Raw genomic sequence first — 17,731 nt, 5'->3', positions numbered from 1 at the left:
AAACTGTATGGAGATCAAATGCTTCATAGTTAAGAAAATGTCGGCCAAACTCTCACTCCATCTTCTCCACTGCAGGCCACTGGGCTTCCTCTCCTCACCATGTTTGGTAGTGAGTGGAAACGCCAACCGGATGCTTCACATTTATACATCTGGTGAAAAATCTGTCTCATTGTTCAATTTGTGCAGACAGCTTGGAATCTAGACCATAAGCAACACGCACGGATATGCATTGCCAAACAATGCTACTGCCACCTTCTGGTTTAGGGTGTTTTAACAAGGCTGAGTGGCTGACGACTTCCAAGGTCTTTGTGGTGTGAACACAAAAGAGATTGACCGACGACACTTTTCAGAGGTGCAGGGAAACGTTTGACAATCTTAACGGTGTCTGAGCTTTAAATGACTAAATACAACAGAGTGAGCAGTCTAATGGTGCTCATTCAGACATAGGCTAAACAAGCTAACGTTACTGCTAAATAGGCTACTCAGTTGTAGCACATAGCCCACAATTCATTTCCTGATTTGATGTATAGGCTAGTATAGTTATTAATGGATAATTAGCCTACAATCTTCAGGTAAACTCCGCATCACTCGCACTGCGGCATCAAACCTGGGTCGGAGCTCGTCTTGCTTGGTGTGCTCCATGACTTTGTCACAACCAGGAGGACAGGCGCAGATTTAACATTCTGTCACGTCCTGGCCAGTATAAGGGTTAATTGTTATTGTAGTTTGGTCAGGACGTGGCAGAGGGTATTCGTTTTATGTGATTCGGGGTGGTGTGTTTGTTGTAGGGGATTTGATTTGTGTATTCCGGGGTTTTTGGGCACTGTTCCTTGTTATGTATGTCTATGATTGATCTAGCTGTTGTATGTCTATGTGTGGTCAATTGGGGTTGGGACTCTCAATTGAAGGCAGGTGTTGTCCATTTGCCTTTGATTGAGAGTCCCATATATTAGGGTGTGTTTGTATGTGTCTTTTGTGGGAGATTGTTGTGTGCACTGCGTTTGTTTGAGACTGCCACACTGTTGCCGTTGTGAGTATTGTTTATTGTTTTGTTTTTTCTTCAAGTGGATACCTTACCTGTTTTTATCAGGAATAAACATGAGTGTCCACAATCCCGCTGCATTTTGGTCCTCCTTTCCTCAACACAACGAAATACGTGACACATTCAGTCACCTCTGTGACAACAGAGTTGCATGGCAGCAATAATGTCAATTTTTAAATGGTATTAAATCAACAGGCTTTCATAATGTGTCATTGGAATCATATTCAATACCCTCACACCTCGTCAAGGTATTAAATGGATAGGCTACATGCCTATCTAATCGGATTGTTACATATTATTTTCGCTTGAGGCTATTCAGTTGTTGCAAACATTCTCAACATTAAATGTTAATATATGAGTGAATGTAAAAACAGAACCAAGTCGATAGAAGGTGAATTGACCCTATGCATGTTTGGATGGATTAAGCCCTCTGCTGTCTGCATATAGCCCTATGCCGACAGTCCGATACCGACCTCTCAGATTCGGACAAACAAAACATATAATCCCCAAAGCTGCTAGGGAGTTGTAGGCCTAGTGTCTTTTCTTCAAGGCCCATAATGCTCTTCATGGGGGATTTCATATGTGAGATGTAGTGCTGACTCAGAAAGAGGCGAAAGGGATAACTGGGCCCAAAATCTGTATTCTCCAGCAGGTGGCGTTTTGCCGTTTTTTTTCGCTCACCAAGCGATGAGTTTTGTATGGAGGTCAATGAGAGAGTCAACAAAATATTGAATGTCTTATTTGATCGCATAGAAGTGTCGTAATGCTTAGGTTGTTACGAATGTACTTATATAGGTCACGTGACATACCGGCAACTTTGAGAAAAAACACTTAATATCTGAGTTGGGCCTGTTGTTCACACGCGTATCTGCCCTCTCATTGGCTAGAATGGTCCCACCTGCTCTTGCCTCCTTCCGACTGCCCTCCATTTTTAAAGGAACGTATATTCATTGTTAGAGCTGCCACTTGAGTATCTCTGTTCAATATAACGGATAATCTGTGGCTGACTGGAACAACTCAGTTTTGCTTACCTTTAAAAAAAAAGCATATATTTTTTATACACACGCACAAGGACAAAATGTTACAATGTGGCATATAGAATGCAACAAAAGCTGCGTGCCATCGATGGAACACTGGATAGGCTACTTTGTATCACTAGACCGGATTGTACATCACCCTTCATCACTTTTGGGTTTAGGTTCACGAGCGAATATCGCACTGAAATTCAATTGGTCAACAACTAATCGATGCAGTATTTGAACCAATCACATTTAACAACGAGCCACAGAGCGCGTATAATTTGGGACAGTTATAAAATCGAGGCCAGAAATCGAACAATACCAGGCGGAGAGCCCCTTTCTCACCACACGGAAAGCCACAACGCTTTGCATTGAAAAGAAAGAAAGAAAGAAAGAAAGAAAGAAAGGAAATGCAGAGGGATGTAAGATGGCAGAGCTACAAATGTTGCTAGAGGAAGAAATTCCAGCCGGTAAACGAGCGCTCGTGGAAAGCTACCAAAATCTGTCGAGGGTTGCAGAATACTGTGAAAACAATTATGTACAGGTAAGGAAACTACATCGCTGATAAAATGTTGAATTATATGCGGAATTCGTCGGATTAGTAATGTTATAGAACTGTGTGAAACCGGGGACAGGAAATGTGGCTCTGAGACCAATGACCGCTAAACATGGATATTTAAGTCTTATTTAAACAGGCTTTGGCAATGTAAAAAATAAAAAGCCTACCTCATCATTATATGCTGAAACTGTGGTTACAGCCGCGGACTCTATTCTCCTATAACAGCCGTGTTCGGATGGTTGCCTACTCTTATGACCATTCTAAACCAGCTATTTGATATGCATTTACAAAGCTGCTGAAGACTATTCAGAGGGTGTGTCGTTCTCTTTGATAGGTAGGCTAGAACTGTAGCCTATGCAATGCTATTACAATTGTAGCCAGGGCAACGACAAAAAATGTATCGCTTTCCAAACCTAGGATATCGAATAGGTTAAATGGTTTGAATCGTTTCTTCATTATAGGCTTACTGTCTATTGGCATCGTTGGTCACCGAATGGTGTTACTAGGGCAATAATGGTCGCTCTACTGCAGTTTCCATCAATGTACTATATGCCTTTGAGAGCAGCACGGTAGAGCCAGCAAAGCAGTTCCCGTCATTCTGTATCATGCATGTAATAAATGCGTGACTGGTCTTTCTGTTTGTTTTTACCGACAGTGTGCCTAGTTTAACATTTAGTTAGAAATTGGTAGGTATAGCGGTATAGCAGTCTATTGCCCCTGGATAGGTTTCTGTGCAAGCGACGTATGCCTGTATAAACTACCATTTATCAAATGTATTGCCCGAATTGGTTGAGGCTGCCTGAATTGTAATTACCCGAAAGAGAGGACTGGATTGTGGTAGGCTACCTGTCGTTCCAGATTGATGGATAAAGCGTAGTCCTATACACTTGTTTCATCCTCCGTCTTTCAGATAATTCGAATAGTTGAATTGCGCCCCAGTAGTGGTCTAATGAAACGGTGGGAGCTGTTGTCACTGTACAAATATGATCAAAATTATGAAATATTTGATGTATTTCCTATTCAACAAAACTGTATGAATAAGGCTTGAAATTACTTGTATGCTTTCTAAATATAGTATAATCAAATTATATAACGACTAACTATACGATTTCATCTTCCTTATAACTGTAAAATACCAATTTGTATGTTTAGTGTTAGAGAAAATGTGCATGTTTTCTAAAGGTCTCTATTGATCTTTCCCATCGACGTAAACGTCTCACAGAGCTCTAGCTTGGCTTTCTGAATTCGTTAGGAAATCGCCTTTCATATCATATTAATCGTGTCTGTCTAGGACACAAAGTGTTTTTTGTTTAAAATCTATGAATTATTTTAGATTAGTGGCTATAAAACGACCTCTGTATGGGGTACCGTGATGAAACCACGCTCTCCTGCTGCACTATGATGTAAAGATTACAGGCATGTGTGATGTCAGTGGCTGTGATGTAGGGTTCAGCCACGAGTGGATGGACAGTCGGAAGGGCAAATTAAATGCTAGAAGGGACATCCCAGCTTCAAGTGGTTTCAGATTTCACATCCTACATTACACTGGCTCAGGAAATATATTGTTTCCGCCTGACCTAGGGGTATAGCTCAAGGCAAGCTATTTTTATCGACTGTGTCCAAAGATCGATTTATAAGCGAAAATGTCAGTCGGAACAGGTACCAGAACCATGCAGGTCTTTACATCTAAGAGGATTTACTAATAGCCAGGGAACGGCTCCACATCTCTATCCCTCCAATCATCTCTAACTCCTCTTCCTCCCTGTATTTTGCTGCTGAGCCCTGATTCTCCACATCACTTCCTTCTCTTCCATTGACTTAGATTAGCAGAGGGAGTGGAGAAGAGCAACAAATAGGATACAATTGTGATCAGGAACATAATCTGTCTCTCTTCCTTCCTCTCCCTTTTTCTCAACATACACTCTTCCTAATAAAGGGTTTCCATAATAAATTGTGTGATACAGTTACATACACTCTCTCTCTCTCTCCCCCCTCCAATCAACTTTCTTGCCTGACAGACTAACTACAGAGTTAGCCAATGCTAGCTGATTAGTTACGAAGCAGGGACAGTTTTCAAATGAAACACATCGGTAGAAACAGGACAAAACACGCAACTTGCTAGCTGGCTATGTAAACAAGTATCGAACTCGTCATATGAGCTCATCTACTACCCTAACAGGACAGCTAAGCTGTCTCATAATAGGAATACTAGGCAATGTACACTGCTTTCGGAAAGTATTCAGACCCCTTGACATTTTACACATTTTGTTACGTTACAGCCTTATTCTAAAATTGATCAAATTGTTTCCCCCCCCCCCCTCCCCCCATTAATCTACACACAATACCCCATACTGACTAAGCAAAAACAATTGTATCAATTTTAGAATAAGGCTGTAATGTAACAAAATGTGGAAAAAGTGGGTCTGAATACTTTCCAAATGCACTATATATTAGAGGTCGGCCGATTATGATTTTTCAACGCCGATACTGATTATTGGAGGACCAAAAACCCCCGATACCGATTAATCGGACGATTTAAAAAAAAAATTTTTTTATTTGTAATAATGACAATTACAACAATACTGAATGAACACTTATTTGAACTTAATATTATACATCAATAAAATCTATTTAGCCTCAAATAAATAATGAAACATGTTAATTTTGATTTAAATAATGCAAAAACAAAGTGTTGGAGACGAAAGTAAAAGTGCAATATGTGCCATGTAAGAAAGCTAACGTTTAAGTTCCTTGCTCAGAACATGAGAACATATGAAAGCTGGTGGTTCCTTTTAACATGAGTGTTCAATATTCCCAGGTAAGATGTTTTAGGTTGTAGTTATTATAGGAATTATAGGACTATTTCTCTCTATACGATTTGTATTTCATATACATTTGACTATTGGATGTTCTTATAGGCACTTTAGTATTGCCAGTGTAACAGTATAGCTTCCGTCCCTCTCCTCGCTTCTACCTGGGCTTGAACCAGGAACACATCGACAACAGCCACCCTCGAAGCAGCGTTACCCATGTAGAGGAAGGGAAAAAACTACTCCAAGTCTCAGAGCGAGTAACGTTTGAAACGCTATTAGCGCGCACCCGGCTAACTAGCTAGCCATTTCACATGGGTTACACCAGCCTAATCTTGGGAGTTGATAGGCTTGAAGTCATAAACAGCGCAATGCATTGCGAAGGGCTGCTGGCAAAATGCACGAAAGTGCTATTTTGAATGAATGCTTACGAGCCTGCTGCTGCCTACCATCGCTCAGTCAGACTGCTCTATCAAATCATAGACTTAATTATAACATAATAACACACAGAAACACGAGCCTTAGGTCATTAATATGGTCGAATCCGGAAACTATCATCTCGAAAACAAAACGTTATTCCTGTTACATTGCACAACCTTCAGTGTTATGTCATAATTACGTAAAATTCTGACAAATTACCCAAAGTGTTGCATATACCCTGACTGCGTGCAATGAACGCAAAATGACACAATTTCACCTGGTTAATATTACCTGCTAACCTGAATTTCATTTAGCTAAATATGCAGGTTTAAAAATATATACTTCTGTGTATTGATTTTAAGAACGGCATTGATGTTTATGGTTAGGTACAGTCTGCAAAGATAGTTTTTTTCGCAAATGCGCTTTTGTTAAATCATCCCCCGTTTGGCGACGTCTCCTGTCTTTGTTAGGAAGAAATAGTATTCACACAGTTCGCAACGAGCCAGGCGGCCCAAACTGCTGCATATACCCTGACTCTGTTGCAGAGGTGACACATTTTCCCTAGTTAAAAGAAATTCATGTTAGCAGGCAATATTAACTAAATATGCAGGTTTAAAAATATATACTTGTGTATTGATTTTAAGAAAGGCATTGATGTTTATGGTTGGAGCAACGTTTACCTAAGCGATTATATGCAACGCAGGACAGGCTAGATAAACTAGTAATATCATCAACCATGTGTAGTTAACTAGTGATTATGATTGATTGATTGTTTTTTATAAGATAAGTTTAATGCTAGCTAGCAACTTACCTTAGCTTCTTACTGCATTCGAGTAACCTCGTGGAGTGCAATGTAAAGCAGGTGGTTAGAGCGTTGGACTAGTTAACCGTAAGGTTGTAAGTTTGAATCCCTGAGCTGACAAGTGAAAAATCTGTCTTTCTGCTCCTGAACAAGGCAGTTAACCCACCGTTCCTAGGCCGCCATTGAAAATGAGAATGTGTTCTTAACTGACTTGCCTAGTTAAATAAAGGTCAAAAAATATATAATAATAATAAAATCGGCGTCCAAAAAGACCGATTTCCGATTGTTATGAAAACTTGAAATCGGCCCTAATTAATCGGCCATTCCGATTAATCGGTCGACCTCTACTTTATATCCTACGAATATCTGCACCTAGCAAACATAACAAACTATAACAAAAGCCCAACAGATTATCACAAATTACTCTAGCCTTAATTTCGGAAGCTATTTAACTGGTTGTCTGTATGGCTAGCTGGTGAAAGTGAGAGTTGAGTTTGACGCTTCAGCACAGCCCAAAATTTACCGCTACACACAACTTTTCTTGCCTGACAGGCTAACTAGTTAGCTAGCTAGTTATAGCAAGACATTTCCATATGAATTACATTAGTACAAACAAGACAAAACAACCAACTAGTTATCTGACTATATACAGCTAAACACTGCAACTATTTCCAAGAGACAGAGTAATTATTCGAGCTCCACCGCTGATGTGCTTGCCTTTACCAACCAAGTTATCATGACATGACAGGACTTGCTAATCTGAGAGCTATTCCCCAACTTTCACAGCATCAAACATAGACAACACCAAACATATATCTGCTGTTTACTTATTTCACTCACCTCGACATCATCGCTTTTCAAAGTGCAAAGACGTGTCCGAATTCATATCACCGACCAATAAAGCCTTTTTCACAGTGAAAGGTCGTGTCCGCTTCGGCAGCGTCATTTTGAGTAATGAAGTAAAAAAAACGTTGAAATGTCAAATGACAGCATACCCAACAGCCACGTGAATACGACAACAGGTTGTTAGCAAGTTCATTTTGCGATATTGACATAGATATTATTGTTAGAAAACATGGCCGTTTGCGGCTGCTATAGTAAGTAATTTAAAGAAAGGCTGTAGACGGCCGCTATGGGTCCTAAAGAGTTAATTAAAGTATAATTTTGTTAAAAGTTCTAATGTTACTGTCCCCACCACAACAAAAAAATACTTAACGGGAAATGTCACTGCTATTCTATTTCACTGTATATATCCGTTAATATGTTATTAACATATCATATGTATCATAAACATTTTGAATTTCCTCACTACATGTAAATATAAGCGCCCCAGTAGAAATGGGTCTGCTACATTTCCTGGTTGTAAGCAAAGCACATTATCCAGACTTCATAGCGATTTCAGGACTTAGTACTGCCCGGTGGAGGTGTATCCAGTTATGGGAGAAATATCAAAGTGTTTGTAGCCAGCACTTTCAGACAGAGGATTTTGAAAAGGAACTGAATTCTCAACTGATGGGGTTGCCATGTCGTCGAACATTGAAAGGTGATGCTGTTCCATCGATTTTCCCTTTCACTTCAAAGAGGGAGGCATCCGATCAGCCAACATCAGAGCAGCAGAAAAGAAGTCAAGCTGAGGTAACGTAGCTAACGTTACCTAGCTAACTAGCTAGCAAACTACATTTCTTTTCAGTGCCTTCAGAAAGTATTCACACCCCTTGGTTTTGTTGTGTTACAGCCTAAATTTAAAATGGAATAAATGTAGATATTTTTTCACTGGCCTACACACAGTACTCTATAATGTCAAAGTGGATTTATGTTAAAAAAAAAAATTAGTTGATTAGTGAATTTCCAACACAGATTCAACCACAAAGACCACAGAGGTTTTCCAATGCCTCTCAAAGAAGGGCAACTATTGGTAGATGGATACAAATAAAAAAGAAGACATTGAATAGGAAGGAAACTGCTCAGAGATTTCACCATGACGCCAATGGTGTCACGCCTGCTCCCGCTCCACCTCCCTGGTGCTCGAGGACGCCAGGCTGCCCATCATCACGCACACCTGTCACCATCATTACATGCATCAGTGCAATATTGGACTCACCTGGACTCCTTCACCTTGTTGATTACTCCTTCTATATCTGTCTGTTCCTCAGTTTGTTCCCCGTGTCAGCATATTGTCGTTATGTTTCCCCTGTTCAGACGCTGTCCTTGTTTGTTTCTTGTCAGTTATTTATTAAATGTTCACTCCCTGTACTTGCTTCTCGTCTCCCAGCGTCTGTCCTAAAATAATGCTGACACCACAATTTGAAGCATAATGGAGTTTTTTGTTTTGTTGATGACGTCGAGTGCCACTGGCGAAGGAACCAGGGGTGCCTCAGCTGGTTCGTCGGGCTTCCACGCCTTAGCTGGTTCGAAAGGTTTCCTTGTCTCGGTTGGCTCAGCAGGCTCCTACCCCACGTCATGCCTCAGCCAACACGTCAGGCTTCGGCGCCTCAGCCAGCTCGTCGCGCTCCCACGCCTCAGCCGGCTCGTCGCGCTCCCACGCCTCAGCCGGCTCGTCGCGCTCCCACGCCTCAGCCGGCTCGTCGCGCTCCCACGCCTCAGCCGCCTCGTCCGACTCCCATGTCTCGGCCGGCCCATCAGACTCGCCCAGGTGGGACGCCGGGTGGCGCCCCTAGTGGGGGTGGTACTGTCACTCTGCTCCCCCTCGCGCCAGGCTGCCCATCATTACGCACACCTGTCACCATATCAGTGCAATATTGACTCACCTGGACTCTCCTTCACTTTGATGATTGCCCCTTCTATATCTGTCTGTTCCTCAGTTTGTTCCCCGTGTCAGCATATTGTCGTTATGTTTCCCCTGTTCAGAAGCTGTCCTTGTTTGTTTCTTGTCAGTTATTTATTAAATGTTCACTCCCTGTACTTGCTTCTCATCTCCCAGCATCTGTCCTTACAAATGGTGAGTTTAAAACGGTTACAGAGTTTAATGGCTGTGATAGGATAACTGAGGTTGGATCAACAATATTGTAGTTACTCCACAGTACTGACCTAATTGACAGAGTTAAAAGAAGGAAGCCTGTACAGAATACAAACATTCTAAAACATCCATCCTGTTTGCAACAAGGCACAAAAGTAATACTGCAAGAAATGTGGCAAAGCAATTAACTTTTTGTCCTGAATACAAAGTGTTATGTTTGGGGCAAATCCAATACAACACATTACTGAGTACCACTTTTCAAGCATAGTGGTGGCTGCATCATGTTATGGGTAAAGAATAATAGACACATTTTGCACAATCCAGGTGTGGAAAACTGTTCAAGAACTTACCCGGAAAGACTCACAGCTGTAATTGCTGCCAAAGGTGATTCTAACATGTATTTGCTCAGGGGGTGTGAATACTTATGTAATCAAAATATATTAGTATTTTATTTTAGATTAAAAAAAAATTTACACGTTAGAATTTTTCTTCCACTTTGACATTGCAGAGTATTTTGTGTAGATTGTTGACAAACAATGACAATTAAATCCATTTTAATTACACTTTGTAACACAACAATATGAATACTTTCTGAAGGCACTGTATCTAAACCACAATCTAGCTTGCTAGCTTTCATAATATGCTGGATAGACATTCCAAAGCATATCAATTTAATTAGCCAGCTGCTATCTGGCAATGTGATTTGTAACTTTGCAAGCTGACATTAACTTTGTTAGGTTACGGTAGCTAACCGTTAGCTAGCTAACTAAGTACCGCAAAGGCTAATGTGACTTTGTTCTATTTAGAGTCCGATCCCATCAACATCTGCATAGGCATCAAGCTCAGCACCAGGAAATAATGTAAGTCACTTTGAAAAATCGACTAAATCTTTCAATGACGCTATACATTAGCAAATATATTGGAGCTAGGGATTAGCATGGTCTGTATCTTGTTGTCATAGTTGGTGTGTTTACAAGTAGGCTACAACTTCTACTGTAGTTTTCTCTGAATTATGGAGGCTTAGTTGATTACTCATGCAAGGCTTGAAGTCTAAATTGGAGGAAATTAGGCATTAGTAAGGAGGGGATGGTGTGGGTGACTGACTGGGTTGGGTACTGTATGTGAAGATTAGTATGCATGATCTATTGACATGAGGGGGGTGGGTGAGTGGATATAGTACCTTGTTTGAGCATGTGTTGATGGGGAAAAGTAGTAAAATGTTGGCTTATCACTCACTACTGTGTGTCCTACAGACTAATCCTGCTGCTGCTGATGATGACTTTGACACCAGCTTTAGTAGTACAGTGCCTGTAGACCCATTGGATGAAAGCTTTCAGCCTGGAATAAGCTTAAGCTCAACATCATCTGACTTAGAAACAAGCCAGGACAGCCAAAGGTATTTATGAAAGTACACTACCCTCTTGAGAAAACAAAAATCACCAATACACTAAACTGTCTACAAGACAAGTGCTCCTCAAACTTTTCACACCCTTGTAGTCAATTCTTTGGCATGGGGGAGAGGGGCTGTTAGTATACTTTTGTAGCCTATTTACTCGATTGATCGCAGTGCCTGTCTACTTAACAGCACAACTAGAGGTTGAAGCAGTGGGTGGTGAAGAAAGTGTATGAGAGGCTTGTCCACCTGGCTGTGGAGTGCAGAAAGGACCAGAAAGTTGTCTACAAGGAGCCTGATTCACAGCTCCCCAAACCCAACATCGCCACAGCCTGCTAAACCAGCTGCCATTACCCAACACAAGAAGAGGTTCACCAGCTGAAGAACATTCTGAAACCTGCCTGGAACATTCAACCAACACATCCATATTTAGTTTGACTGATATAGTAGTATAATATAAAATGCCTATTATGCTCAGCTGCACTGTGGTATAGATGTGGCTAGCTGTTGTACATATAGTGTTTTTATATGATCTTTTTTTACAAGTGACTAAATGATTCCAGCTGCATCAGAAAGCAATAAAGTGTTGACTTCAACTTCTGGCTCAATTCATTGTGATATTCGTGAAATGTATTTGGATAAACTAGCTTCAGTCTTACTGCTAAAACAAATGATGTAGGGAGTTGGTATATCATTTAAACTGAAATTTGTTGGAAAGTGAACATGCTTCAATATAACAGTAGATTAGTCTGTCATAATAGCAAATAAGCAGACATGGCTTGTATTCAAGACAAAGTTTATTTACTCTGGAGGCCGAGGTGAGTTTACAAAGCAGTATGCAGGAACAGTTATGACAATGTATGACAGTATATTTTTTTATTTTACTGTATACACTAACGCTTATAATAAATACTACAGTTCTACAAATACTACAGTTCTACATAGGTCTTCCCTGTGGCTCAGTTGGTAGAGCATAGTGTTTGCAATGCCAGGGTTGTGGGTTCGATTCCCACGGGGGGGCCAATACGAAAAGAAAAAAAATGCATGAAATGTATGCATTCACTACTGTAAGTCGCTCTGGATAAGAGCGTCTGCTAAATTACTAAAATGTAAGGAAATACTTGCATATTGTGTGTTTGGTGGCGCAATGAGGTGTTTGAAGTTATGTTGATACATGGGGAGATTGGAACCTTTCACATCTCTTGAGAGTCACAAACTTCTTTGTATCCAAGCGGTTTTGTCTGTGAGAGGAAAACGCTAGTGCACATTCATGGGCAATCATTGTATACTGTATGTATTCCTAATGTAGCAGCATGGTGTAGAATATGAGACATCTCGTAGACACACGTTAGCTAGCTAGCTACAACACACAGGTATAGTTACTCCAAGACTAATATGAGTCATAAAACCAAAGTCATTCCTTTACTTTCCACCATCGTCAAAACATTTCTCCAGTTTTGCTAATAATGAGAGGCACTAGGCTAGTTAGCTAGCGATAACATTAGACTACAGTACATTTTAGGTATAGTAAGTATACAGCTAGCTAGCTAAACTTGTCTAGCTTGTATTGTAGTGGTACTAGCAAGCCCTGTCATGGACGAATCAATTACCAAATTGTACTGTACTGAACAACACTGCTTTGTGTAAAAAGAGAGCTTCTTTTGCTAGCTAGATACCGACAGCAAAACAACTCACTTGTTTGTCATTTTCCCTCCTGAGTCCTGGTCCAGCTGGTCTAGGCTGCCACCCCTGCTTGCTGGTCTCGCAATTATTTTTCTCGCTGTCTCAACTCCTCTTCAGTGTATTCCGGTTCAAATAAATAGGGCTCTATATAAAAGAACATCAACAAAAACAATCGTCATCCAGCTCTTTTTGGAAAGAGGAATCATCAGAAGCAGCCATTGTAGCTAATTATTTAGCAATCTTGGATAGACAGCCCTTACGAAATAAGATTGCAGTCAGAGTGCAGTATAACTGCAGTACACAACAGTATAATTGCAGTTAGAGTGCAGTGTAGCTGCAGTATGCTGCAAATACTGCATCTAAAATAACACCTTTTTTTACTGCAGTAATTTAACAGGGTAACTGCAGTTAGAGTGCAGTATAATCCAAAATACCACAATCGACTGCAGTTACTGCAATATTACTGCAGTTTTAAAACTGCATACTTTTTTTTGAAAGGGAGTGCATGGTAACATAGCTTCTGTGAACCTGTAAACTAGTACCACCCCGTTTTGAAAAGCATGCCTTTGAGGGTGGGAACAAGGAAGTAGGTCTCCGTCTGGCTGTAGTCTTCACAAATCCAGGGATAATGAGTCAACCTAGATATCCTGCAATGTCCTGGCAGATAGGAACATTGTTGAGACAAGTCCAATGGTTCTATTGAACAAGGACAACCATATCTATTCGCTGCTAGTGTGATCGTGCAATCTGCGAAACACAAAGCCCACAATAATTGTTACAAAACATGATTCCATTCATTTTTAGATCAGACAGCAGGCTCAATCAACCAATGACATCATTTGTCATTCCTACCATCTGGTGCCTTTTTTGGTCCCCAGGAAATATCACCTCATATTTAGTGAAAATGTGGATTGCAAAATAATTTATATATAAAGTTTACCATAAACACACAAATCAAATCAAATTTTATTGGTCGCATACACATATTTATCAGATGTTATTGCAGGTGTAGCAAAATGCTTGCGTTCCTTGCCCCAGCAGTGCAGTAATATCTAACAATTAACAACAATACACACAGATCTAAAAGTAAAATAATTATATAAATATTAGGACGTATCTCAAAGTATATTTTATGCTTTTTGTTTTTAGTGGTTGCAGATGTTTTTGCCATGTCCCCGGGTGCTATTCATCAACTTCTATGAGAAATATAAGCCATTAAATAACAAAATATAAAACCTCTTTCTTCATTATTTTATAATCCTACTTAAAATCTTTCATCAAAAACGTTTTTTTTTTTTTAAATGATTGTATTTATTGTTATTGTATTTAATATTTTCTATGTCCTTGATTTCCCTGTTAGTTTGTAGTACCCTTTTTAAACACAGCCCCTTCACACAATGACATCACATTCAGGAAGTGTCAACATTTTTGGGGTGGGAAAAAAAGCGCAAAGCTACATAAATATAAACACTCAGTTTTACCCAGATGTATCTCCCCAGAGACCACCAAAGAAAAATCCTGATTGGATATTTTTTTCTCCTCAGTTTTCTCAGACATTGATATTTAAAAAATACAACCATTATTAGAAGGCTTTGTTGGTTCCCCACTGATATACAGTCAGGTCCAAAATGACTGGCACCATTGACAAAGATGATTAAAAAAAAACGGTATAAAGTTAATAATACAAATACAGAGCTACAGGAAACTGCCAAAATAATGGAAACGCCAACATAAAGTGTCTTAATAGGGCGCTGGTCCACCACGAGCCAGAACAGTGGCTGAAACTATATTGGAGGGATGCAACTTCATTCTTCCACAATAAATTATATCATTTGGTGTCTTGTTGATGGTGGTGGAAAAGGCTGTCTCAAGCACCACTCCAGAATATCCCATTATTGTTCAATTGGGTTGAGACCTGGTGACTGACATGCTGACCACACACATTCATGTTATTCAATCATTGCATCCACACTGCCTGCGCGCTTCAATGAGCGTAAAACTTGGTTCTATTTGTGATGCTTGACACGCTGCAAGTCCTGCCTCTCTCATCTCCTCATTGGGTTTTAGGAGCATATACACACGTGGGTGATTGATTGATGAACTGAGGTTCACACTCCAGTCCAGTTGGTGGTGGTAATGCGCCTTAAAGTTGTTTTCCAACCGCCATATAAAGTCCAAAGAAGAAGAAGCCTGAAGGAGGAGAGATTACTAGAATCAAACTCGGTTTAACTTTTATCTGTGTATTAATTGTTGGAGTAGAGGACCTTGTTCATTTCAGGTAAAATAACAACCCAATGTTTATATCCCAGGACAAATTAGCTAGCAACAGTAAGCTACTGTAGCTAGCTAAATTGCCATGAATGTTTAATGCTTTTCGACCTGTCCCCAAATTAATTTAGTTGGTTCAGTTTGTTTTGATATTTCAACCTACGTGTCCTGATAGCATCTGGTGTGGGTGGCCAAAATCAACATGCGGGCGATGGCGCACGTGGACGCACCCACACGCATGTGCGCGCACCCGGTGTAGTCAGCATGTGAGACGGCCATGGCATATGACATCGTTTTCATTCTAATCAAACTATTCAGTGATCACTCGTACCCTGTGGGGTTATAGCCATGGTAGCCAAAATAATGGCCTGCCCTGCCAATACTTGACCTAAGCATGATGGGATGTTAATTGCTTAATTAAGTCAGGAACCACACCTGCTGTGTGGAGCACCTGCTTTCAATATACTTTGTATCCCTAATTTACTCAAGTGTTTCCATTATATTGGCAGTTACCTGTATATTGTATGCTCAACATTTTTGGAATATAACATTATTTTATACTAATACAATTGCTCAGAGAAAGATTCTTGTTTAACAAGAATAGTTTAAAAAAAGATAGTGGGCAACATTTGTTTATCAATGGGGTTCAAGTCCAGAGACTGAGATGGACATTGCAAAATGTTGCTTTTGTGGTCAATTAACCATTTCTTTGTGGATTTTGATGTGTGCTTGGGGTTATTGAAGATACACTTGAAGCCAAGTTTCAGCCTCCTGGCAGAGGCAGCCAGGTTTTGATCTAAAATGTCCTGGTACTGGGTAAAGTTCATAATGCCGTTGACCTTAACAAGGGCCCCAGGACCAGTGGAAGTGTATCATATTAATGAACAAACAAACAACAAAGTGTGGGCCAGATTATGCACTCAGGAGTGCCATTTTGTTGAGGCTATGACAACGACGCTAACGGAATAGCAATTTGGAGATCTAATGGTCACCCATTGTGGGCACCAGATATGCCATATTGTAGAATCCAGATAAATCCAACTGTGTAGTTGGATAGCTCGTCATCAGTGACATCATTGAGGAGCACTACAGGTCATGTTGCCTGATATAACACCTTTATAACCATATCATAAAAGAACGCAATGCCCATTGATAAATGCCATAATCCGTAATGACAGGCAAACTCGCATAATAGCTTTCCCCATAGACTTCCAGTTGTTGCGCTAATGCTAGTTGGCAACTTCCTTCAAATTGCACGCAGACACAAAGAAAATCATTGCCAAAATCACAAACTATCCCATTAAGGAAGGAAACACACAAGCAACAGTATTTGTCACAGCTGAGCCCCCACTTTAAATCCCCCTTCACATGATATCCTACTGACTGGATGTTTCTCTCATGAGTCATGAGTTTTTGGACTTAATGTTTTAAGGCCCTTCAAGTCTTTTTCAAGTAGTAGCAGCAGGCCTGTCTGACAAGTATCGTTAGATGATGGGGTACTAGTTCAAACGTACCAGGTTAGTATAATGTGGGTCTCCCATCATAAGGTAGGCTACCAAATACCAAGAAAAAAGACTGGTTAGTCTTGGTAAAGGAGTTGAAAATGAAGAGATATAGGGGTTGGAGATTAGAAGAGTTGTACCAGGTTAGTATCATGTGTGTCTTCCATCAAAAGGTACCACCTACCATTAGTGATGGGGGGAAAAAAATTGCTAGTTACATATCGCAATATTATTGTGGACGATATAATACTGATTCCTTGACTCCTAGTATCGATTTGTTTATATATATATATATTTTGTGGTTTTGCTAGCTAGCGTTAGCAGGCGGCCTGTTCAGAAACTAACACATGAAATTAGTGGAACATTTGATGAGAAATGAACACCACAGAACAGTGAGTATTGTACACACCATTGGGTGATTAAACTGTTGAGATGTTGAGTGAGATGGTTTTTTTTCCTGTCAATTTCCCCTGTGCTATGGATTCAGACCAAGAAGTGTTGTGTTTCAATCTTCTATCACTTAGTGACTTCTAGCATGAAATGACTTCAGTTGATAAACGACTTCATACAATCATGTCCCCTGGAGAAGATTTTATATTAGAATTACTATTAACTTCAGTAGGGACTCTAGGGAGTGTATTGTTGTGGTTTTACCTTCTTTCCTCCTATATATTAGCAAAGTATTGATGTATACAATTACCTACCATGAGGTTGTGGCCCTACTGTACATGACATTGGCTGCTCCGCACGTATCCAATGTTATAGAGAATGTCCTCTTTGACCCTTGGGTTACTAGGTCACTCCCTTCTGGCTCAGCAGCAACAGGGGTTCCAAACTGCTCTCCATTTGGGTGAGCAGTACTCCACCATAAAAACTGTTGTACTGCAGGTTAAGTAAGATCCGTGTTCAATTTGCACTGCTCTACCTATATTGTGCCCTGGTGTGTTGGTTAATGGAAATATCTAACATATAAAAAATCTTGGATCTACCAAATCCAGTTAGAGAATTTAGGTAATCCCACCACGGCCACCAAATGTACTTAAAATGACCGAGTGCTTCTGTTATGTTGTATATGGTTTCTAAACGCTCAAGCTTTGTTGAAATAATATTTATACACTCAAAATGCATTCAACAGCCTAAATACAGCATGATCCCAAATGTTGCAAAAATAAAATTGGGACTGTGTAGCTTTTTTTTAGGATGTTTGGTCTATGTTTAAAAGGTGTTAACACAACCTAATCCTTCTCTCTCCACCA

At 40.2% G+C, this 17,731-nt stretch overlaps 1 protein-coding gene across 4 annotated transcripts in view; it reads left to right on the top strand.

The window, feature by feature from the left end:
• The first annotated feature begins 1,969 nt into the window (after positions 1 to 1,969).
• LOC106568697 (abl interactor 1) overlaps positions 1,970 to 17,731 on the top strand; it is a 56,988-nt gene continuing 41,226 nt past the window's right edge. For 3 of the 4 annotated variants that reach the window (XM_045693838.2, XM_045693837.2, XM_014139263.3), the window contains exon 1: positions 1,970 to 2,605. In XM_045693838.2, the coding sequence (XP_045549794.1) occupies positions 2,489 to 2,605 (117 nt within the window). In that variant the 5' untranslated portion in view covers positions 1,970 to 2,488. The remainder of the gene's footprint in view (positions 2,606 to 17,731) is intronic. The other variant, XM_014139264.3, reaches the window with a different exon arrangement.

Source organism: Salmo salar, chromosome 14 (genome assembly GCF_965601325.2).
Source record: "Salmo salar chromosome 14, fSalSal1, whole genome shotgun sequence".
In the NCBI taxonomy this organism is placed as follows: domain Eukaryota; kingdom Metazoa; phylum Chordata; class Actinopteri; order Salmoniformes; family Salmonidae; genus Salmo; species Salmo salar.
The sequence above is the reverse complement of the archived record's forward strand: the minus strand, read 5'-3'. Positions and strand labels throughout refer to the sequence as shown.